The sequence below is a fragment of the Capsicum annuum genome, chromosome 5 (genome assembly GCF_002878395.1).
Source record: "Capsicum annuum cultivar UCD-10X-F1 chromosome 5, UCD10Xv1.1, whole genome shotgun sequence".
In the NCBI taxonomy this organism is placed as follows: domain Eukaryota; kingdom Viridiplantae; phylum Streptophyta; class Magnoliopsida; order Solanales; family Solanaceae; genus Capsicum; species Capsicum annuum.
In genome coordinates this window covers 216,394,561-216,418,940 of record NC_061115.1, presented here as the reverse complement: position 1 = coordinate 216,418,940, position 24,380 = coordinate 216,394,561, and the positions used below count along the sequence as shown (strand labels likewise).

Below are 24,380 nucleotides of genomic sequence, written 5' to 3'. Positions count from 1 at the left end.
ACTGAATACTGAACTAAATTATACTGATACTGAGATTTACTGAATTCCATAGACTGAGGGAATATTACTGAGATTACGTAGATTACTGAGTACTGAGTAAAACTGAACTGATACTACCTTTACATGAGATTTCCTGAGTCATGAGACTGACTGAAGTCTACTGAACATGGCTTGACTGAGACTATCATGAAAACATGACATGGCCCTAGGTACACAGCTATATTTTTCGGGTACAAGTACCCCCAGGGCTCAATGAAAGGAAACTGACATATATGACTGACTTGATCATAAGAGTAGAGTCCATAATTTATAATATCATAAGTAGGGATCTCATACTAAGCATGGTTATCAACAATGTATTACATGGAAAGGATTTCATATCACATGGAAGTACTTGCACAATCTTAATATCATGTTCATTGCATAATCATATTGGCAACACATACCAATAACATGGAAGTTCATGTGGATTGCATGGTTATCATACATCATGTTCATAAGTAGGATTTGCAAGTAAACATAGCATAATCTCATAATAATAGTTCATGAGTATTCCAATAACATTTACAAGGCACATTATCAACATAGATGTCATTGGAACGTAAGGGCATATCATGAATCCTTCACTTAGTCACAATTTAGCTATATTGCATGATTTCTAGTTTCCTAGGCTTTTTATCAAACACCTTATATGCACATCTTAAGAATAGGTGAAATCATCAAATTATACATCATGAACAACCAAATTTACATGTTTCCAACTTATATGATATCATGAATTCATAAAAACATATAAAGATTCCATCTTGGGAATCACCCAATGTCAACAATATGATCATCAACACCAAACAATATAGAAATCATACTTTATAATGAAAAATAGGGTTTTTGAGCTTTATGGATGAAAGGGATCCATAAATCAACACAACGCATACCTTAGTTCTTGATTTTTGGAAGATTGACGGAGAGATTCTTGGATTTGAGTCTTGAATTTGGATTCCCTATTGAAACCCTAGCCTTGTTCTTGAGAGGTTTTTGAGAGAGAAGAGTATATTTTTCTGTAATTGAGCAAAAATCCCGTGTTTTGGGGTATATATAGGGGTGGAAGATGACCAAAATACCCCTAAGGAAAAATTAAGGTCAAATTTGTCCCTAATTGACTGTCTCATAGGCTGAAATAAATTGATCATAAATTTTTATTTAGATGTCCAAATGAGATGAAAATAATTTCATTGGAAAGAAGACTCAAAGATCTTTCTATTGATATATATAAGCTCTCACATTTCATTATATATTGGGAGTTATGATCGTTTGAAGTTGGTCCTGAAATGCTGAAAAAACTGGGCAAGCACTGGGTGGGCTAATTGCCCAGGGCTTCTGTTTTAGGCACCCAAACATGCCTTTACACTACTCCAAAAATTCCAAAACTCATCCGTGATAAACTATGAGCTTTCCCGATCGAAACTCAACTTGAAAATTGAAAAACGGACGTCGGGAAGGTCGCCAAATAAATCCCCAAAGTTTGGAGGTCTAAAATAAGACTAAGTGTTGAATCTTGAACACTTAGCAAAATTTTCTAAGTCTTGGGATCTTTCATGGAGCTTTACGAACTGAATTTGACATGCAATTTTGTGGGGTATTATAATATCTCCCCCTTGGGAACATTCGTCCTCGAATGAGACTGACTAAGATTGGAAAAATGATAAACTAGAGTACATACAAGACATTCACTACTGAGACATGGTTTCATGACTAACATGACTAAAAACTGAGCATATTATATTTTACATGCACATCTGATGCATGGGTAACTGGTTTATGAATGAAGGATTGAGTATTCTGATGAACTGAGTTTCTTAAATGTGAATACATATCTGATGCATAACTGATAAGCTGAATCCAAGCATATTTGATGCATGGTTATATGACTGAGATGATACATGAATACATGACTGAATGTATGGATAAGATGATCACGCATAATTGATGCGTGAATACATGACTGAACTAGCTTGTGAACATGCGATTGAACATGCAATGGTAAAAGATACTAAGGTTTGAACTAAAAACTGGGCATGGAACTAAATTCCAAGTTTGGTACTGAAATCTGAACATGTGAATGAGTAAGTTCAAGGAAGACTGTTACGTTGAACTGGAAATAACAATGAGTCTGAGATTAATTACTCAATAGGCATAAGCGGGTACATAAGGACGTAACTGAGCCTGAAACATGATACATGAACTGAACTGAGCTTGCATCTGCTGAAAAATCATGGTCGACTAGAGCCTTTCTTTAACACTCTTTCTATAGAGTTCTAGTGGCTCTAGATTGCAAGGAAATCTTGGTGTGTTCTGTATAAGACAACTGAGTTGGAAAATCATGACCAGATTAGGATTTGGTAAGATAAGTTGAGACTTGTGAACATCACCTAAGTAGCAGTAACTAAGCCTCACACACTGCAGCTGATACTAGTGAAAAGATTCATGTACGTGCTGAAGGTAAATGGATAGACATATTGGCTTATCTAATCAACTGAATAAATGGTATTGAATACTAGATCTGTAAAACTGAACTATACTTAGTCTGAGTAGTTGGGATGAGGCCATAAAGTATTATGCATATGAAAAGGGACTGACTGAGTAACATAACGTAACTGAACATAGATTTACCATAAAAGTTTGAGTTGAGGTTATACAGGTCGTGGTATGAATTTATCTGATCTATAGGGGCATAGCTTGAGTCATGAAAACTGAGGATACTGTAAAGCATGATCTGTGTACATGAGTCATGAGCTTCATGACCTGAGTTTGAAATTTCTGTATTTGTGAGACATGATTCGTAACACTGAGGGAGCTGGAACTGAACCCCTTATGTTGGGAACTAAATGCTCACATGATCTTGTGGAAAGTACATAAAAGTAGATTGTGCTCATAGAACATGATTCGTACTGCGAAGTAAAAGGGACTCCTTATGCTGGAAATTGAATTCATACATGATTATGGAAAAAGAGATACATGAGCATGGTTCGCGACCATAGAGCTGGTATGCAATGCCTAAGTTAGTTTCGTGATAGCTGAAGTGAAAAATCTGCACTGATATGAGAATGGGTCAAGAATTGTCTATGCTTACTGCTTTCAATAAATACTGGCTCTACTACTAAAGTCTGAGGGACTGACTTGGTCACTTGATCTATTATCACACACCTACATTCTGTTCAACACCTGCTTGTCTTACTAAACACATCACATCTGATTCTGTTTTCTCATATACTGCTAATATCACATTCACACCTTCATGCTTAATTTCGAGTCAATAAACTTAAATTTTTAGCTCATACTGTTCAAGCCTACTGATCTAATCCCCATGAATACATAATCTGATCAAATAGAATAATACTATCCCAACTCTACTACTGCTAAACTTCTGAGTTCAAGAATGAGTTATCAGGATCATGAATAAAATTTGTACGACCTTGGAACAATAATGAACTGATGGGCTACTGTTTGAGTCTGTGGCTAATCCCATTACTGACAGTAGGGACTGTCTGAGAAAGCCCTATCTTTAGGACTTTGAACTTCTCTGTTTCTGTTACCTTGAAAGTAAGGTAAAGTGAACATGAGGAGTGCATGATATGAATCTACATGGGTTCCTTAGAGAAACTTACTAGAGCACGATCTTGAGACATGAAAGAAGACACATGATCTACATATTCCTTTGATTTTGGGCAAGTACATGATGGAGTAGAAATCATAGCATCATACTCATTCCATAAATTTTTCAGCTTTGTGAAGTAAGCTGCCACAGAATTTATTCCTTGGGACCAGGGGCGGATCCAGGATTTTCAGTGAGGGGGTTTAGTCGAAGGGGGTTCAGTCTCTACTATTTATACATAAAAATAAAATTTACCATGTAAAAATAGTATAATTTTTTGAAGAAGGGAGTTCGGATGAATCCGCCACTGCTTGGTACAAAGTACTGATCTCTCTATGTAGCTGATACAACCTCATTCGATTGACCTTGTCAAACCTCTCCTTCAAATCCTCCCATACGTCAAATGCACTAGTTGCATATACAATTCCAGTTAATAACTCTGCACTGACAGAGCTCATCAGCCATGAAAGCACAATTGCATTGCAGGTTTCCCACTGCTCATGCTATTCTTCTCTATAATTGCTCTTGCTACAAGCTCCAATTACAAAACCAAATTTTCGTTTTCCTAACAATGCTATTCTCATTGAACAACTCCAAACACCATGATTCTCTGAACCAGTTAACTTGACTAGGATTAAAGTTGCACCAGACACTTCTGAAGGTCCAATATACAGTGGATCACTAGAATTTATTTTAGGTGCCATTTTAACCAACAAATTTATAGAATTTCAGACTGATCTATTGCTCACTTTTAACAATTGACACAATTGATCTAGGAAATCGAAGAAACAGCTCAAAACAGAGATATCTAAGAAACAGTTGTAATTAAACAGAGATATCTAACCAATAAAGCTTTCCTCAACTTGCTCTGTAGATAGAAACTCAAAGATCTAAACTCTGTTGAAGCTGTATCTCAATCAGCATTGCGGCTACAATAAACCTAGCTCTGATACCATGATAAAATCTGCTACATAATGTGGGTACTCACACTACTTCATAGCTGGAATAGCTCACAAGAGAAAGAAGAAGAAGATCAAAGTGTTTATTGATGTAATGGTGAGAATTGGAAGTTACAGTTTTATTTCCTAGCTGACTTAGTGTCTTATTTATAGAGTTTATACAAAGTATCTAGAAGCATCTGGAAGCTTCTCAACTTGTAGTGTCCTAGCTGGTAATTAGTTATAACTAACTAACGACTCCTTGCAGCTAATTAACTACTTCACTATTGGACAATGCAACAGACTTAAGCAATAACCAGTAACTATAGTGCTAGTATCAGCTGCTTCCACTTCATCCATATGTGTTGGTAATCTTTAACAGTTTTTCCTTGAGCTGAAGGTCTATCGAAATTCGGAAACCTCTTTTCCTCCCAATGTAGGGGTAATATCTGCATATACCCTATCCTCCCCAAATTCCACTTGTGGAATTTTAACTGGGTATATTGTTGTTGTTGTACCATGAATTATTTAGTGAAGGTACATTGGTTCTATAGCACTGTCAGTGACGAAAACTGATCTCCAGAGACCGCTTATAATTTGAATAGAAGAAAACGATCTTACATAGATAGTTATATCATGTGATAAAGGATGTATAACTAAAATAACATGTCTCTCCAGTCACTTATATTATTCTTCTAACACTAAAAAACATCATATATAGGCATATAGCCTTCCTATGTAAATAAAAATAAAGAAGTACAATAAAAGAGAGAGGCAGCCTATGGACAGTAACGGCAAGACCGAGTGAATGTGATAAAGTAGCAAACATACCAGTTGCGAATGCAATTACAACTGCAAACATTGACAAGCACTGAAAAATAGCTGCGAGATCATAAAGCTTATTTACAATTTCCAAATGTGGGGGACCTCTACTTTCATCTGCCATGAGGAAGTAGATGAATATGGCAACAGCTGAGCATGTGAGGGCAATGGCATTGGAAACAACAAATGCACGAAATGCTGTTTTCCTTGTTAGAATCACCATCCCTTGATTATGGCTATTGGGGTCGCTCTCAAAACCTCCTGGCAATGTGATGCCAGCGGTGAAAGTGACTATCATTCTCAAAGTGGCCACTACAATATGGATTTGAGCTATCTTCATAATACTTTCAACTGTTTGAGATGCCTTATTAGCTTTATCATGATCATCTTCCCTCAGTTGCATTTTGACTCCTGTTCCCGTTTCATCATTAAGTTGCATTTTGACTCCTGTTCCCGTTTCATCATTTGGATTGTGCATGTACTCGTACTTCCGCTTTACTTCAAAGTCACGTTTTCCAAATCGGCCAATGATACACAAATCCTCCACCAATTTCTCCTATTTTCATCAGTAGTGTAGTTTATATTGAGTCAGTCGAAAAATTTAATACAGTAACTATCTGTTCATAGCTTAGGAGACAATGATGTCATCTAAAATAAATTCAGGCGAAGGTAGAGCAAGAAATAGAATTACAGTTTTACTTGATGTTTCAATGGCACATCAAGAATGGACAAAATCTGAAGATTTGTGAGTGCACGCAAATCGTTCTTTCGCTTGACATAGTCCTTGAACTAGTATATCAATATTTCACCAGCATATACTCAAGTGCAACCAGTATTTGGAAAACAAATATGCGGCCGCTTACCTTCTTTGTTGTCGCTTTGCATGACAATGCAATATCAAGTGGGGTTTGGTTTTGTTTGTTAAATGACATCTTCCTTGCTCTAGGATGGTTTATTAATTCACGCATATGGTTACCAGAGGCAGCAAGCAAATGGAGAGGAGTGTTGCCATCACTATCTGGCTCATCAACAAGGCTGTCGCACTTATCAGAGCCTAATAAGACGCAGACTAACTTGTCTTTATTGTTCAATATGGCAACATGAAGAGCATTTTGATTGTTGCTGTTAAGAATATCCCAACAATCAGGGAAGTGATTTAATAGCTCAATGATCATGTTTACATCACCTTCACTAGCTGCAATGTGAATTGTTGCCGTCCAGTCATTTTCGCTGCTGCCGGAAGGTAAACTAAGGATTTTTTCCACCCCAACATATCAGAAACTAGATCTTCCAATCCTAATTTAACGGCATAGTGCAGTGAATTCCAACCCCATAAGTCAGGTTCCTCGCATAATGGCTTATTCCATCGCCATAGTGATCTAATGCAATCTGGATATGTCAACACGATAAAAGCATAAATGAGGGGTTAGATCTTCTCGCAAATATAGTTGCACGACAGACATTACGAAATCATCAACAGATTATAGGAAAGTCGACTGAAGTTAGATATCGATACAGCAAATTATGTACCTTTATGTTCCTGAATTACTGCTGCATGCAGTGGCGTTCTATTAGATGGACCTGCAGCATAAGTTAGTTTCTTGCAGGATTCCAAGATGATAATCAAAGCATCATGAAAACCAGATTCAGCCGCCAGATACAGTGGCGTCTCCTGTGCATGGTTAGGCGGAAATTCAAATTCAGAATCTTCTTTCACCAAGAGCTTAACCACATCTCGATGTTGGCTCCGCACGGCCTTGTGCAGCACTGTATCTCCACTAGCATCTGTCATCCTCGTAAGTTTCTCCTTAGTATTATGATCTTCTACACATGCAAGTAGCACACGTACTACTTCAGTGTGCCCTTCGTTAGCTGCTATGTGAAGAGCGGTTTCATTTTTCTTGTTTTCACAGCATAATAATGCGGGAGTAATCTTAAGGACTTCTCTCGCGAAATTAGAGTGGCCATAGAGGGCTGCGACATGAAGGACCGTGTTGCCCTTCGGAGTGACTTGGTAGCCGTTTTCTTCATCCCTTTTCAGATGATCAGCAAGTAGAAAATTGGCATCTCCAATATTGCCTCTCATCGCAGCATTATACAAGGTCGGATCCATGATAATCCTGTGAGTCCTTTGGTTTCTCTGATGAAACATTATTATATAGGAAAAACTAATTAGATTCTTAATGAATCTCAAAGTAGAAAGGGATCTGGTGCTTACCTTGATCACAAGAAAGGGATTTTGATGTTTTCGTATTTTCGCCTTCATGTCTCCTAAACCTCCAAAGACAAAAAGAATGCTTGGATCTCTTAAGATTCACTTCATCTTATGATTCTTTCTCCTAAAAACAAACAAATGGAGTAGTAACCGTAACAAAGAAAATCTTAGCAACTCAAATGAGCCAAAGATGAAACTTACCAAAACAATAATGGCTCTCGTTGGCTCCCATTGCCCCATGAGACTGGCGGACATTGCTCCTTTTCCCTTTACTCAACACATGCTCTTCGCGGATCTACAACTTCCAAACTGAAAACCAGCAGCACATTCACGATAAATTGAATTTGAATTCATAAGTAGTGAAGAAGAGGTCAATATTTTACCATTGTTGCATAAACACAACATATTCCTCAATAGAAGGCCCTATGGAGTAATGGGAAGTGGATGAATACTTGGAAAAAGAGGGAGCGAGCCTATATAAAATAGAAAATGAAATAAAGAAAATTTCATGAATAGATAGAGTCAATGGTACAACAGTCCACACTGCCTATCTGAAATCTTTGTGGAGGGGCTCAGATTAGCTACACTGGCACTTAAACAACACATCCAAAATTGCAGGAACTGAGTTTAGAGTGGATTTTTTGATAAGCAGTGTAAAGAAACATACTAGAATTAAAGCTCCTATCGTATCGGAGAGGCAGTGGCATATTTGATTTGAAAGAGGAAAACTCTGAAGTAAGGCATCTTTAATACATTAAATTAAAAACCATGACCATATTATACAATAAGAATTCATATTAATTTTGAAACAAGATGTTGATGACATATCTATCACTTGAGAACCTTATACAAGAAGATTGAAGAACTGCAAGCCAGAGAACATGTTAAGGTTGTAACATAGACGTGAGTCTTTATGTAAGTTATGTAGGAAGTTTCAGATCACAAGTCCCATTCTTTCACCAAAGCAACGTTACTTCTTATTAACACGTGATATTATCTACAGTAGCTTGCTTTCTCATTCATGGAATATGGGATTCTTTAACCAAAGCAACAGTACTTCTTAGTAACACGCGATATTATCTATAGTAGCTTGCTCTTGTCGCATCTTTATCAACTTCCAATGCCAAATTGCATGACTAACACATTAGGCAGCTGCGACATACTCGACTTTACAAGTTAAGAAAGGAACCAAAATAAGAAAAATAGAAAAACAAGAGAATATTTTCATAGGTTGCTTCTTAAGCACCAAAGTGAATGTCGTTTCTCCAAAATAAAAGATTGCAGTGTAAAGCATCGTAGCTACGCGTAGGGTGGGGGGAAGAAGACCAGACCACAGGGGTCTATGCGTAAGAAAGTGTGTATAATACTACGTTAAAAAAAGTTTTTCTTGCGAAGAAGCTTGTGATTCTTTTGTCGAAATAAGGAAAAATAGTTTGATTCAATATTTTCAAAGAATCGAAATATTTTCAATTTTTTCCTTATTTTTTCCTTATTTTTTTGGATTTTGGGATTTATAAATATTTCAAATTATGATCTTGTGTGTCCTTTATTATATTATCATCGAAATATTTTGGATATGGGTAAAGCTATTTCCATGTGAGCAGGAGATAACGGGTTCAAGCCTTGGAAACAACCCCTTGCAAAAAATGTAAGTTGAGATTGCGTAAAATAGATACTTGTGATCGGGCCCTTCCCCAGACCCAGCACATCGCGGGAGCTTAGTGCACTGGGCTGCCCTTTTTTGTTTTAAGAAATATTCTGGACACCACACAAACAGTTGCCTTTGATAAAAAAGAAAAGGAAAGCTATTTAAGGAAGCAAGGAATTTGATCAACTTTTTTCACAGGGCCATCAACTACTGTTAACAGTAAACTCCGTCTACCATTGCTAGAACAGATCGGAAGAAATCACACTAGCATTTAGCTTCTACTGAAAATTGAACCCGAGACTTCATAGTGCATAATAAACATCATTGACCACTAGGCGACACCTTGGATGCTCCTAACTAGCATCTTTGAATTAATACTATAATTGTTTCTTTCATCCAGAGAAAGCAATCCTGCTCGCAATTTTAGTGGTGGTGGAACCACGTAGAGTCGGAGGGTAATGATCATGAAGATAGAGTCAGTCAAGATCAAAAATTAGTCAAAAACATTATGAAGACAGATCAAAAATTGTCACCGTTTTGTGCTGACATAACACCTTTATTACATAAAATAGGGGCCACGTCGAAGGTGCTAAGTCAGCTAAAAAGGCTGACAAAAGGTGTCACATCAGCTAAAAAAGTTGAAAAAAATACGCTAAAATTTTGTTCAGGGGTATTAAAACACCTGTGAATTTGGAGTGTGATGTAGCGAATTCGGTCATAGTTCAGAAGGGTACTAGATGCTTTACTCATTTCATGTCATGAAACCTATATCTTGTATGGCTATACGTTTTAATTTCAGCATGAACATCTCCACCATTATGTCGAAAATAGTTTTTACGCTATCAGGTTATATTGACATGCACTAACAGTTAATTGTCCTCGTCAAGCATGTCATGACAACAACTTGCAACAATATATTAAATTGACGACAGCGATGTTAGAACATACATGGGCGGATTCACAACGTTGGTTTTATGGATTCACCGTCTGAATCTAATAGTTTTTGCCGGATCCTGTATGTATATAAATATTTTGACTTGAGAATCCATAAATTTTAAGTTATGTACAAGGGAATTTACTACCGGTAACCAAACAGTAATACAGAGATGACAGTCTATATCTATGTCTGGAACTTCGGATAACATGTATCCTGGAAATGTTGTTGCATCTTTTAAGGCACATTTCTTATCGCGTAAGAGAAATTGTCTCAAAAGACCAATAAAATCTTGGAATTTATGCAGACTTAGCGAAAAATAGGACATAACGGAAGAAAAAGATGATCATATATAAAGGGGTTACCATTTAGTTGGGAATATGTTTAAGACATGTTGGTAAGGCTACTCTTTATAATATGGTGTTAGTAGTTGTTAAAAGGTGATACAAGAGGAATTAACCTCACCTATACGTAATGCATGTTTAGTAATAGGTCTTTAGATGCATGGATTATAATTCATGTTGTCTAGTTAAGAACTCACGTTCAGAGGATAAAAGTTACGGACATGAGGAAGCTGAGATGGATGTGTGGGACTAAGAGATAGGATTAGAAATGAATGTATTCAAGTATGAGTGGCCTTGATGAAGAACAAGATGCGGCAAGCGAGACTGAGATGGTCCAGGCATGTAAAGAGGAGAGGAGCCGAAAAAGCGAGACTGAGATGATGCCCCGGGATGGAGGTGTGAGAGATTGGCTATGAATGGCTTCAAGAGAGGTAGAATAGATCAAAAAAGTACTGGGAAGAGCTGATTAGATAAGACATGATGTAGTTTCAGCTAACTGGGGGCATGATCTAAGACGGGGAGGTTATGTAGGACACAAATTTGGTAGAGTTCTCTCGCTTTTCCTTCCATACTAGTTAGTCGTAGTATTACTGTTGTAGTTTCTTGTCCTTCAATTTTTGTAATTATCTATTGCTTTTTTGTACTTCAATTATCATAGTATTCTGTTGCAGTTATTGTTCCTTTTTTTTAAGACTGCTTTGTCATGCTCTCTGTGACCTTGGAGTAACTGGTAAAGTTGTTGTGATGTGACCAGGAGATCATGGGTTCAAGCCTTGAAAATAGCCTCTCGCAGAAATGCAAGGTAAGGCTACGTATAATACACCCTTGTGATGGGACCCTTTCTCGAACCCTGCGCATAGGGGGAGCTTTAGTGCACCGGGACTGCCTTTTTTTTCTTGTCATTCTCTCGATAATATTTTTCCATGGCTTCTCCACTTCTAACATTTATTTTCTTAACTACTGTGAATTGTTTTTCCTTGTGCTAAAGGCCTATCAAAATTCGGAAATGTAACGAGGGGGAATCATATTGATAAGGAGAACCATAGTCACATACATTGAAATAAGAATTCGTCATAGAAACAAAAGGGAAACTAGAAATTAAAAGGGAGATTCCAGAATGCTAAACTTAGCTAAGAAAATAAAAGCCAACTTCATAACATTCCCCTAATAGATTATATTCCTCTACTATATATAAACATCTTTCCGGCAGTGGCGGAGCTAGGATTTTCATTGAGGGGGTTCAGAAGTAAATATACGAACTAATCGAAAGGGTTTCAACTTCTACTATATATGCATAAAAAGTATTTTTAACCATGTAAAAATAGTATAAAAACAGTATAATTTTTCGTCGAAGGGGGTTTGGATGAACCCCCTGAAGCAAAGGTAGCTCTGCCACTGCTTCCCGGGGTCCCAAATGTAAAATTTGTCATCTTTGCAAATACGACCTCCATCTTGGTTAAATTCATAACAGGAAACCTCTTTGCCTCCTAATGTAGAGGTAAGATCTACATATACTCTATCCTCCCCAAACTCCAGTTGTGGAATTTCACTGGGTATATTGTTGTTGTACGATGAATTATTTAGTGAAGGTACATTGGGTCTATAGCATTGTCGGTGACGAAATGCGACCACTTATAATTTGAATAGAAGAAAATGAATTTACGTAGATTTTTATATCATGAGAAAAAAGATGTATAACTAAAATAACATGTAATGGACTAAAAAAACATATCTGTGATATGTAATTCAATGTATTCGGTAAAAACTGAATTATACATTTGGAAGCAATAAGTACAAGTAGTAGCTCACATTCATGTCTCTCTAGTGACTTATCAGCATCATCTATATTTTCCTTGCCATATAAATAAGAACCAAGAAGTACAATAAAATAGAGAGGCAACCTATGAAACAGACAGTAACAGCAAGACCAAGTGAATGTGATAAAGTAGCAAACATACCCGTTGCGAATGCAATTACGACTGCTAACATTGAGAAGAACTGAAAATAAGCTGCGAGATTATAAAGCTTATTTACAATTTTTTTCTTTTGAGGATCTGGACTTACATCTGCCATGAAGAAGTAGATGAATATGGCAACAGCTGAGCATGTAAAGGCAATGGCATCGGAAACAACAAATGCACGAAATGCTGTTTTCCTTATTAGAATCGCCATCCCTTGATTAGGGCTATCGGAGTCACTCTCAAAACCTCCTGGCAATGTGATACCAGCGGCGAAAGTGACTGTCATTATCAAAGTGGCCACAACAATATGGATTTGAGCTACCTTCATAATACTTTCAATTATTGTTTGATTTGCCTTTTTAGCTTTATCGTGATCATCTTCCCTCAGTTGCATTTTGCCTCCTGTTTCTGTTTCAGCATTTGGATTGGGTGTGTACTTGTACTTCCGCTTTACTTCAAAGTCACGTTTTCCAACTCGGCCAATGCTACCCAAATCCTCCATCAATTTCTCCTATTTTCATCAATAGTCCAGCTTATATTGAGTCATTCTTATTCTACTCTTGCAAGGACAACATAACTTCAGTAGTTATCTGAAAATTCTATCAAATAGTATCGAACATGATATTTCAGAAAATTAGCATATAGTACGGAGGCATTTGAACTTGAAAAGGAGTATTTGAAGTTTTATGGAACTACTTGTGTTTGGACAAAAAGCTGAAGATTTGAGAGTGAACACGAACCGCTCTTTCACTTGACATAATCCGTGAACTAGTAATTCAATATTTCACCAGCATATACTCAAGCGCAACCAGTATTTGAAAAACAAATGTGCGGCCGCTTACCTTCTTTGGGCACGATAATGCTATATCAAGTGGAGTCTGGTTTTGTTTGTTAAATGACATCTTCTTTGCTCTAGGATGGTTTATTAATTCAGGCACATGGTTACCGGAGGCAGCAAGCAAATGGAGAGGAGTGTTTCCGTCACTATCTGGTTCATCAACAAGGCTGTCGCACTTATCAGAGTCTAATAAGGAGCAGACTACCTTGTCTTGATTGTTCAATACGGCAACATGAAGAGCATTTTGATTGTTTCTGTTAAGCATATCACGACAATCAGGGCAGTGATTTAATAGCTTATTTATCATGTTTACATCACCTTCACTGGCTGCAATGTGAATTGCTGTTGTCCAGTCATTTTCACTGCCTGCCGGAAGGTACACTAAGGATTTTTTCCACCCCAGCATAGCAGAAACTACGTCTTCCAATCCTAATTTAACAGCATAGTGAAGTGAATTCCAACCCCATAAGTCAAGTTCTTCGCATAAAGGCTTATTCCAACGCCATAGTGATCTAATGCAATCTGGATGTGTCAACACAATAAATGCGTAAATAAGGGGTTAGATCTTCTCGCAAAGATAGATGGACGACAGACATTACGAAATCATCAACAGATTATGGGAAGGTCAACTGAAGTTGGATGTTGATACAACAAATAGCAAAAATTATGTACCTCTATGTTTCTGAATTACTGCTGCATGCAGCGGCGTTCTATTAGATGGACCTGCAGCACAAGTTGATTTCTTGCAGGATTTCAAGATGGTAATCAAAGCATCATGAAAACCAGATTCAGCCGCCAGATACAGTGGCGTCTCTTGCGCATGGTTAGGCGGAAATTCGAATTCAGAATCTTCTTTCACCAAGAGCTTAACCACATCTAGATGTTGGCTCCGCACGGCCCTGTGCAGGGCTGTATCTCCACTAGCATCTGTCATCCTCGTGAGTTTCTTATGACCTTCTATACATGCAAGTAGCACACGTACTACTTCAGTGTGCCCTTCATTGGCTGCTATGTGAAGAGCGGTTTCATTTTTCTTGTTTTGACAGCGTAACATTGCCGGAGTAACCTTAAGGACTTCTGCCGCGAAATGGGAATGGCCATAGAGGGCTGCGACATGGAGGACCGTGTTGCCCTTCGGAGTGACTTGGTAGCCATTTTCTTCATCCCTTTTCAGATGATCAGCAAGTAGAAAATTGGTATCTACGATATTGCCTCTCATCGCAGCATTATACAGGGTCGGATCCATTCCTTTTGATTTGGTGTTTTATCCAAGATCTCCCAATGATAATCCTGTGAGTCCTTTGCTTTCTCTGGATGAAACATTATTATAAAACTAATTAGATGCTTAATGAATCTCAAAGAAGAAAGGGATATGATGTTTGCCATGATCACAAGAAAGGGATTTTGATATTTTCGATTTCGCTTTCATGTCAAAACAACCCACTCCGATCGCACATCATATAGCTTACTCTGAAGTAAGGCATCTTTAAAACATGAAATTAAAAACCATGACCATATTATACAATAAGAATTCAAATTAATTTTGAAACAAGATGTTGATGACATATCTATCACTCGAGAACCTTATACAAAAAGATTGAAGAACTGCAAGCCAGTGAACATGTTAAGGTTGTAACATAGATGCAAGTCTCTATGTAAGTTATGTAGGAAGTTTCAGATCACAAGTCCCATTCTTTCACCAAAGCAACGTTACTTCTTATTAACACGCGATATTATCTACACTAGCTTGCTTTCTCATTCATGGAATATGAGATTTATTAACACGCAATATTATCTATAGTAGCTTGTTCTTGTAGCATCTTTATCAACTTCCGACGCCAAATTGTATGACTAACACAATAGGCAGCTGCAACATACTCGGCTTTACAAGTTAAGAAAGAAAGGAACCAAAAAAAGAAAAAGAGAAAAACAAGAGAATATCATCATACCAAAGTGAATGTCATTTCTCCAAAAGAAAAGATTGCAGTGTAAAGAATCGTAGCTATGTGTAGGGTTTGAGGAAGGGCCTCACCACAAGGGTGTATTATACGCAACCTTACCTTGTAGTTTTTCCAGCGTCTATTTCCAAGGCTTGAACCCGTGACCTCTTGGTCACATGACAACAACTTTACCAGTTACTCCAAGGTCACAAAGAGCTATGCGTAGGGTCGGGGGAAGAGGGCCAGACCACAGGGGTCTATTGCACCGGGCTACCCTTCTATCATTTTCAATTACTTAGTCTTGTTTGTGTTGGAAAAAAGAGTCATGACAAGAAGATCTTAAATAGTAAAAAGATGTTTTTATTCATGTTGTTTTTTCTATACAAATTCCTTTCTTCTGATCAAAGCAAACAATAAGTACCTTTCTTTTGATCAAAGGCAAAGATCTGTGTGGTGTTCAGAATAAATCTATATAATGTTTCATCCAGAGAAAGTAAAGAACTCGCAAGATTATAATATAGGAGATTTTGGATAAATCCGCAAAGCAAATAAAAGAAACGAAAAAATGGATCCAACCTTGTACACTGCTGCGGTGGAAGGCAATATCAGTAAAGGTGATTTTACACTTGCTGAATATCTGAAACGGGAAGAAGAAAATGCGTACCAAGTCACTCCAACGGGAAACACAATCTTACACGTGGCGGCACATTATGGCCACTCCCATTTCGTGGCAGAAGTCCTTAAGATTACTCCGGCGTTGTTATGCCATCCGAACAAGAAGAATGAGGCTGCGCTTCACATAGCAGCTAATGAAGGTCACATCGAAGTAGTCCACTTGCTACTTAGTATAGATGAGCATTATAAGGAGACACTCATGAGGATGACAGATGAGAATGGAGATACAGCCCTGCACAAGGCCGTGCGAAGCCGACATCAAGATGTAGCCAGACTGTGGGTGAAAGAAGATCCTGAATTCGAATTTCCATCAAACAAGGCGCGGGAGACACCAATGTATCTGGCAGCTGAGTCTGGTCTTCGTGACGGTTTGGTTGAAATCTTGAACACCTGCAAGCAACCAACTTCTTCTGCAGGTCCATTAAATCGAACACCTCTGCATGCAGCAGTGATTCAGGAACACAAGGGTATGTACATAATTTTTTGCCGCTACTGTCACAATATTAACATCTCTTTTCGATCTTTGTTACTATCTTTTGTTTCTTGTACTTCGACAATCGTATTATTTTGTTGTAGTATTGTTCTGTTTTGGACTGTTTTTTCTTCAGCTGAGAGTCTATCGGAAACAGCCTCACCACCTCTGAGGTAGTGGTAAGGTCTACGTACACTCTACCCTTCCCCAAACCCACTTAGAGACTACACTAGGGAGTCTAAATTTGCGTTGATTTAACTCCTTATCATCATCATCTTTGACGCATGCATCCAGATTGCGCGAGATTGCTAATGCAATGGAATAGATAGTTGTGTGAGGAACCTGACGTGGGGGGTTGGAATTCGCTGCACTTTGCTGCTCTTTTAGGATTGAAAGAAGTAGTTTCCGATATGCTGGTGTGGAAAAGATCCTTAGCCTACCTTCCAGCAGGCAGTGACAATGACTGGACAACAGCAATTCACATTGCAGCCGGTGGAGGTAAGGTAGACGTTATACATACGCTACTAAATCACTGCCCTGATTGCTGGGAAATGCTCGACAGCAACGGACGAAATGCTCTTCACATAGCCATATTCTGCAGTCGAGCAAATGTGGTCAGTTACTTGTTGAAGCCCACAAAGTGGGATAAGCTTATCGAGGATCCAGACAATGATGGCAACACGCCTCTCCATTTGCTTGCTTCCTCTAATTTTTGGGGCTATGTGCCTCTGGAATTAAAAGATCATCCCCGAGCAAAGAAGATGTCATATAACAAGGACAACAAGACTCCTTTTGACGTAGCAGTGTCTTGCACAGAGTGGACGGCAGACAAGGATAGAATCGCGCCCAGCTTGTATCACGATTTCTTAAATTCCATTGTTCAATTGGGACGGCGTTCACCCAAGCTGAACCAGAGGGATCGGCAGAAGATAATTTTCAACCAAGCTAAGCAACGCGACATAAAACATTGTCATACCCTATTTTTACCTAAGGTCAAAACGAGCACGACATTATGGACTCTAAAAGAATAAATTATGTACAGAGTCGCCATCTAATTTTTAAGGAAAAATAGGAAGGAAAAATAGGAAGCCTACTTATTTATTAACAAATGCGACTTCATTCTTATCTACGAACCAATTTAGATTCTAGGTAAGGGTTCAAATTATTCCGAAGAGAATGTATTAGGCACCCTTCAGAATCCACAAATGTGGTTCCCGACCAGACTTAGGTTTATAAAAAGAAAGAGGAAAAATCAATGTTTATAAATATAGATTTGAAATATGCATTAAAATAATATAAATAATTTATATATAAAGAATGTGTAAATTGCATATGTTATCGTAAAAATATGTGTATAAAAAGTGTATAAAAATGAACAAAAATACATGAGAATATGTATGGAAAAATGAAAAGATTAAATAAAGAAACTTTTGTTCAAAAAAAAGATTACATAACACTTTTAGTGTAAAAATATGAATTATTCTATTAAATATCTAAATTAATTTAATTCTTTTATATTAATAGTAACGACCTAAATTTGCCTAACGCGTGATGAAAGTTGCGTAAATAAATAATATCCCTCCCAACACCTCAAATATAAAGACTTCACTAATAATTTAATATTTGAACAAATGTGAAAGTATAAAAATACAAACATAAAAATTAAAGTCTTCTTTGAATGCTATTCCCGGTGAGTATTCTCAATAACCTCTACAAACATTTGTAAATAAAATGTTAGTAACAAATAAATAATTACAAAAGGCATGTGCACATATATATATTTAAAAATATAATTTTATTGAAAAGCAGGCTCAGATAAAGTTTTTTTTTTTTTTTAAAAGATTTCATCATTATCCAAAAATTATTTATTACGTATTTATATACGTAATATCCGTTTTTTTATTTGCAAAGACTTCGAAAATCAACATAGAATTTCTTCATCGGCCAATGTAAAATAAAACTTTTTTTTAAACTAAAAATTAATATCAAATTATCAATAAATAAAATAATAATAATGTTAAAGCAATCCAAAACAAGTAGCAAAAAAAAATAGCTAAAAATCGTAGAAATGTTGTCTATTGAAAAACTCTAAGAGAATATATTATTGGTCCAAATAAATAGAACTAATCGTATGTGAAGACAAAATAGAGCAACATAAAGTCAATGTCATCCATAAAAAAAAAAAAATAATAATAATGTAAACATTTTCAAAACCAAAACAAGATTATGACTAAAATGAACGTGTGAATGGTATCTTGACACCACGTTTTGAATAATTAAAGATTTTATTTGTGCACTATTAAAGTTTAAGGTCAAAATTATAATTTGGTGTCAAGTTTAGAATCATATTTATGTATTATCTTAAAAATAAAAGCAAACATTTATAAAAAACTTTTCAACAACTCACTCAAATAAATTAAACAATATATATTTTTTTAGAACAACATAATGATTAAAGTGACACAATAATTAAAGCAATACAATTATTAAAGCAAGGCAATAATTAAAGTAATATAATAATTAAAGCAAAATAATAATTTAATGATAATAATAAATCTCATAACAACCAAATAAGCAAACATGAAAAAATAAAATCCATCTTTATAACAAAATGACCTCAAATATACGGAAAGATAATTTTATTAGCCAGTATTAGTCTTTAATATAAAATAATAATTTTGATAAAATAAAATTCATCTTTTTAATGGAGTGACCTCTAATATCCGACGGAGAAATAATTTCATTGACAAGTGTTTATAATACTTGAAAAATAACCAAATTACAACTAAGAAAAAAAATAATAAAATCCACAAGATAAATCCAAGGAAAACAAAATTAGTAACTAAGTGTTATGTTCAAAATGCCAACAGTGGTCAAATAATCACCAATTATCAAGAACAAAATCAACAATGGCAAAAAAAAATGTAAAAAGCTAAAACAAATATCCAAATAATTATTAGAAAAAGAAATAAATTTAAAACAAATAAATTTAACCAAATAGTTTGAACAAAAACAACGGAGCAAACAATTTATATCTAAGATTTAACAATGAAAGTGGCCAGACCTGGAATTTCGCCTGCCGATGATCAACTCCGGCAAGTCGCGATGGAAAAGAGAGGAGGGAGCGGCGCGTGGTAGCTGGACGTTGGTTGTTGTGATACGGGGAAAGGAAGGGTGGCGCGGTGGTGGTTTCTTAGTGGTGGTGCGGCTGGTAAGGGAATTCTGCCTTTGACAGTAAAGAGATGTAGAAGAGAGAGTGAATTAAGAGAGAGAAAGTGAGAGAGGATAGAAGATCTGATAATGTGTTTTAGTGTGTTCTGTGTAGTGTCATTTAAAAAGAAAAAATACCAAGAAAAGTCTTCATCAAATATGTTACCATCTTCAAACAAAATCCCTTAAATTAGGGATAAAGTCAAAAAATTTAAAAGCTAGTGAAAGATTTGATTTTGTCTGTGTATGTGTGGAAGAAGAGTGAAAAAAATGGAGTGTGTTTTCTTATTGTACGTGAATATGTGAATGGATATTCTTGTGAGTAGTGGAAATATTTGGTGGATTATGTAGAAAGAATAATGGAGATGATCATAATGTTTCTTTATGGTGTATTGGTTAGTATTGTTAAAGGAATCAGAAAAAGAATGAGAGGGCGATGTATATTAATGGTGTGAATTTGTTAGTGATGGGGCCCCATAGTATGTTAATGAGTATATATTGTATTGTGTGTGCATTTTTTGGATTTTGTGTGAAGCTTCCCCTTTCCCGTGTTACTAGCTGTGTGTATATAAATTGTGAGTGTTAGGTGAGATGTATATTTAAAAATAAATAAATAAATCATATCTTCTATTTCAACACAAATTTCTTAAATTAGGGAGAATAGCTAGTAAAGAAAAAAGTCAAAAAATAAAAAGTGAAAAAGATTTGATTTGACTGATTTATTATTTTGTACATTAAAATAATTAAACCAATTTATATTTGTAAATCGTATTAAATAATATACAAAAAGTATGAGTGTCGATATATAATTATAGAAAAAAATATAAACAAATAAGAATATAAATTAACTTGAAAAATATATTATGTTATAAATAATTAAAATAATAATTATGTAAAAAGAATTGTAGTGTTATGTTATGTACGTACGTAGCTGATTGTGCAAAAAATAAAAAATGATAATAAACTAATAAAATTCTAAAATTTACAAAATTAATGATAATTATCAATAAATTATGTAAAATTAAATTATGACAATAAATAAATAAAAATTGTAAAATAATGATGATTATAAACAATTTATTAACAATTGCAAAAAATGTATGAAAAATTGCATATTGTGTCATTTAACGATTAGGACGCCTAAATGCGTTAATTTCACATTTGGAGAGCCAAAATTGGGTGTCAACAAACATAAAAGGTATCCTGTTAGCAGCTCAAATGCAACTAGTTGTGACTACTCTATTAGTTACAGTCACCTTTGCAGCTGGTTTTACATTACCGGGAGGATTTGAAAGCGATGACAATAGCCCTAATAAGGGGATGGCAGTTCTAATAAGAAAATCAGCATTCCGTGCATTTGTTATAACGGATGCCATCGCCTTTACATGCTCCATTGGTGTTATATTCAGCTACTTTTATATGGCGATAAATCCTTGTCCAATGGTCTATCAGGATTTGGGTTATTTGTGGTCTCTCAGTAAAGTTGGAGCTAGGTCGCAGCTCGTGGCAATGTCAGCAGTTGTAATTGCATTTGTAACTGGCATGTATGCTACTTTAGCACATTCAGTTGGTCTCCCTGTTACTGTCTGTGCCATCGGTTGTATCTTTTTCATTATGTACATGTGGGCAGTGCTGAGGCCAGTATGCTGGATAAAAGTGGTAAAAAAACTAATTTGTAAGTACAAACAAGTATTTTTGACATATATACTTCGTGTAATTTTCTGTATACATAATATAAATTCATCAGTTGCACCTCTTTCATTGTGTACAAACTTCTGTTATGTTCCTTGTACTGAACTCGCGATATATATTAGTAATGTGTAAGAAAAAGACTAGTGAAAGTCATGAACATGAGCAGAGACAACGATCAAGTGTTAGTAATTGAATTCCTAAAAAATTACAAATACGAGTCAGAACGTTGAAGTGGGTGGACCGGTGAAGAATTCAAAGGACATGTCGTGAATACGGATACCCCAGAGGCTAGCCAGGTTGTTGTGCACAATGCTAAACCACAAAGAGGCCTAAGAATTATTAGACAGACTAACAATATATTTGCTTGCGATTCGAAGAATATAGTAACCAAACTATTCACAAGATAGGACTGTACATTTTAATGGACGGAACGACATTTAAGCTGGGGAAATGATTGTGGGAATAGCCTTTGTTAGACTATGAGACTCTTCTTGATGGTCTTTTGTTTAATAGTTTCTTTTAAATATTATGTTTAGTTTTATTTTAAAAGATAAATGGTAGTCTTTATTTTTTAGAAGTGTGTCTTATAAGATAGTGTGTCTTGTAAGACTTATGAAGTGTGTCTTGTAAGATAGTGTGTCTTGTAAGACTTATAAAGTGTGTCTTGACTCTTGTAAGACTCATGTAGCTTATAAGTATAGTCTTTTGTAAAATGTTGATAATGAATGAATGTTTTGTATGAATGAAAACTACTACTGAAACTTCTCTTTTCCTTCTCTTAAGCTCCAAATTCTAACAGTGGTATCAGAGCCAACCTTCTTGAGGGATCTGTGAAGGCCTAAAGATAAGTTTTTTTCTGATCTTCTAAAAAAGGAAACCTAAACAGTAGTAACATGGCATCCAACAGCTTTTTGGGTGTAGGTCCTCCTATGTTTACAGGAGAAAATTATCACATATGGGTGATAAAGATGAAGGCTTATCTCAAAGCTCTTAGTCTATGGGAAACAGTTGAAAGTGAAAATGATCCCCCTCCATTGGGACCAAATCCAACTGTTGCACAAATGAAGAATTATGAAGATGCAAAGTCCAAGAAATCAAAGGCACTCACATGTCTTCATTCAGCACTTTCAGATGTGATTTTCACAAGAATAATGGCTTGTGAAACACCTAAAAAAGTATGAGATAAGCTAAAAGAGAAGTTCGATAAAAGTGATAGAGTAAAAACTGTCAAACTCTTAACTCTCAAAAGAGAATTTGATGTGTTAAGGATGAAAGAAGGAGATACGTACTCTGCCAAACTTTTGGAAATTGTAAAAAAAATAAGATTATTTGGTGAAATTTTTCTAGATTCAAAGGTGGTGGAGAAGATGATGATAAGCTACTAGCAAGATTCGAGTCCAAAATTTCAGTAATAGAGGAATCTTGTGATTTGAAGACTTTGTCCGTCGCAGAGCTGATTAGCAAGTTACAAGCCCAAGAACAAAGAAAAAGTATAAGAGATAAAAAGTAGAAGAAGTGGCATTTCAAGCAAAGCATAAAGGCAAGCAACCTGTGAAGGACAACAAGAGGTTGGAAGGAGATAAAGAAGCAAAGAGAAAGCCATGGATTGAATCTTCACAGAAAAAAAAGTGTTCACCTTGCGTCCACTATAAAAGAACTAATCATCAAGAAAAGGATTGTTGGTTCAAAGAAAAGCCTCAATTCAGTGCAGATTTTGCAAAAAAATGGGTCATATTGAGAAAAATTGCAGGGCCAAGCAGAATCAACCACAACAATGCCATGTTCAGCAGGCAAACTTCACTGAAGAGTCAGAAAAGAAAGAAAGCTTGTTTATGGCTACTCATGAAGAAAGCACAACCAACCAATCCACATGGTTCCTAGACAGTGGGTGCACAAGTCATATGTCATATAATGAGCTCATGTTTCACAACTTGACAAGTTACTTAAAGCTAAAGTTAGTATGGGAAATGGTGCGACATTAGAAGCACATGGAAAGAGTTCAGTTTTCTTTTAAACTAACAAAGGTACAAAGCTTATACATGCTGTGTTGTATGTTTCTTCTTTAGCATGTAACCTGTTGAGTGTTGGTCAAATGATGTCTAAAGGTTACTCCTTACTTTTTAAGGGAAAGCATTGTTTGATTTTTTATGTTGATGATACTTTGATTGACAAAGTAGAAATGGTGGATAGGATCTTTCCGATGGATGGAAAGTTTGATAGTGCCAATTTTGTAAGATTGGATGATTCATGGTTATGGTACAGAAGATATGGGCATTTTAACTGTGCTACTTTAAGGTTTATGTATGAGAAGGGCTTGACTAAGGATTTACCTAAGATCTCACTTTCTAAAGAAGTGTGTGGGTCATATCAGATGGGTAAGATTCACAAGAAAGCATTTCCTAAAAATGCTTCATGGAGGGCAACTGAAAAGCTTGAACTTGTTCGCACTGATGTATGTGGCCTATGAAAACATCATCCTTGGGTCAAAATAAATATATTTTGTTATTCATTGATGATTTTACAAGGATGACTTGGGTTTATTTTTTGAGTAACAAGTCTCAAGTATTTTCAGTTTTTATGAAGTTTAAAGCTTTCACTGAAAGACAGAGTGACAGCAAGCTGAAGGCTTTGAGGTCAGACAATGGAGGTGAATATACTTCAAATGAGTTCAACAAGTATTGTGAAGATGCAAGGATTGATCAAAAGCTGATAGTAAGTTATTCACCAGAACAAAATGGAGTCTCAGAGAGGAAAAATAGGATGGTAGTCGAAATGGCTAGATGTTTGTTAATTGAAAAGAAACTACCATAAATTTTTTGGGCAAAAGCTATTTCTACTTCAGTTTATTTATTGAATAGGCTACCAACTAAAGCTATGGATGGTAAAACTCCTATTGAGGCATGGAGTGGAAAATGGCCATCTGCCAAGTACTTAAAAATCTTTGGTTCGATATGCTATTCTCATGTTCCTTCAGTGAAAAGAAGCAAGCTTGAACCGAAAGGTGATTGGGTATCTTTATTGGTTATTCATTGCAGGCCA

The 24,380-nt window shown here is 36.0% G+C and overlaps 4 protein-coding genes across 8 annotated transcripts in view; 2 read left to right on the top strand and 2 right to left on the bottom strand.

Moving 5' to 3' along the window:
- Window positions 1-20,119, bottom strand: part of LOC107877111 (protein ACCELERATED CELL DEATH 6-like) — a 47,794-nt gene extending 27,675 nt beyond the window's left edge. Inside the window, exons 1-4 of one of the 3 annotated variants that reach the window (XM_047412764.1) lie at window positions 19,504-20,119; window positions 14,025-14,662; window positions 13,357-13,874; window positions 12,268-13,025 (exon numbers count right to left, since the gene is read on the bottom strand). In XM_047412764.1, the coding sequence (XP_047268720.1) occupies window positions 12,396-13,025; window positions 13,357-13,874; window positions 14,025-14,598 (1,722 nt within the window). In that variant the 5' untranslated portion in view covers window positions 14,599-14,662; window positions 19,504-20,119 and the 3' untranslated portion in view covers window positions 12,268-12,395. Of the gene's footprint in view, window positions 1-12,267; window positions 13,026-13,356; window positions 13,875-14,024; window positions 14,663-15,868; window positions 16,009-19,503 lie in introns of those variants that run through there. The other 2 variants (XM_016718200.2, XM_047412765.1) reach the window with 2 other exon arrangements.
- On the bottom strand, window positions 6,581-12,125 carry LOC107871305 (serine/threonine-protein phosphatase 6 regulatory ankyrin repeat subunit A). 3 transcript variants are annotated; one of them, XM_016718198.2, is made up of 4 exons: window positions 7,829-12,125; window positions 7,631-7,689; window positions 6,943-7,552; window positions 6,581-6,801 (listed from the first exon to the last, which is right to left on the bottom strand). In XM_016718198.2, exons 1-4 carry the CDS (start codon window positions 7,857-7,859, stop codon window positions 6,590-6,592), a joined length of 912 nt encoding a protein of 303 aa, XP_016573684.2. In that variant the 5' UTR covers window positions 7,860-12,125; the 3' UTR covers window positions 6,581-6,589. The 3 variants fall into 3 exon arrangements, with proteins under 3 accessions (XP_016573684.2, XP_047268724.1, XP_047268723.1); XM_047412768.1 differs by having other exon boundaries at window positions 6,943-7,689; window positions 7,829-7,936; window positions 8,011-12,125; XM_047412767.1 differs by having other exon boundaries at window positions 6,943-7,689.
- LOC107872158 (ankyrin repeat-containing protein ITN1) lies at window positions 15,812-19,666 on the top strand. Its single transcript, XM_047412769.1, has one exon. It carries the CDS (start codon window positions 15,858-15,860, stop codon window positions 16,614-16,616), a length of 759 nt encoding a protein of 252 aa, XP_047268725.1. The 5' UTR covers window positions 15,812-15,857; the 3' UTR covers window positions 16,617-19,666.
- A 639-nt stretch (window positions 20,120-20,758) lies between the features above and the next one.
- On the top strand, window positions 20,759-21,534 carry LOC124898629 (protein ACCELERATED CELL DEATH 6-like). The gene is made up of 2 exons (XM_047412270.1): window positions 20,759-21,290; window positions 21,397-21,534. The coding sequence occupies exons 1-2, from the start codon at window positions 20,868-20,870 to the stop codon at window positions 21,532-21,534; spliced, it is 561 nt and encodes a 186-aa protein (XP_047268226.1). The 5' UTR covers window positions 20,759-20,867.
- Window positions 21,535-24,380: the final 2,846 nt, after the last annotated feature.

Excerpts from the sequence above, each read along its gene's own strand:
- LOC124898629 (XM_047412270.1), top strand. The coding sequence starts at position 20,868 with ATGCAACTAGTTGTGACTACTCTATTAGTTACAGTCACCTTTGCAGCT. Across the intron at positions 21,291-21,396 it reads TGTGGGCAGTGCTGAGGCCA|TTGCACCTCTTTCATTGTGT; the intron begins GTATGCTGGATA and ends TAAATTCATCAG.
- LOC107871305 (XM_047412767.1), bottom strand. The coding sequence starts at position 7,859 with ATGGGAGCCAACGAGAGCCATTATTGTTTTG. Across the intron at positions 7,690-7,828 it reads CGAGAGCCATTATTGTTTTG|GTTTAGGAGACATGAAGGCG; the intron begins GTAAGTTTCATC and ends TTGTCTTTGGAG. Across the intron at positions 6,802-6,942 it reads AGTAATTCAGGAACATAAAG|ATTGCATTAGATCACTATGG; the intron begins GTACATAATTTG and ends TGACATATCCAG.
- LOC107872158 (XM_047412769.1), top strand. The coding sequence starts at position 15,858 with ATGGATCCAACCTTGTACACTGCTGCGGTGGAAGGCAATATCAGTAAA.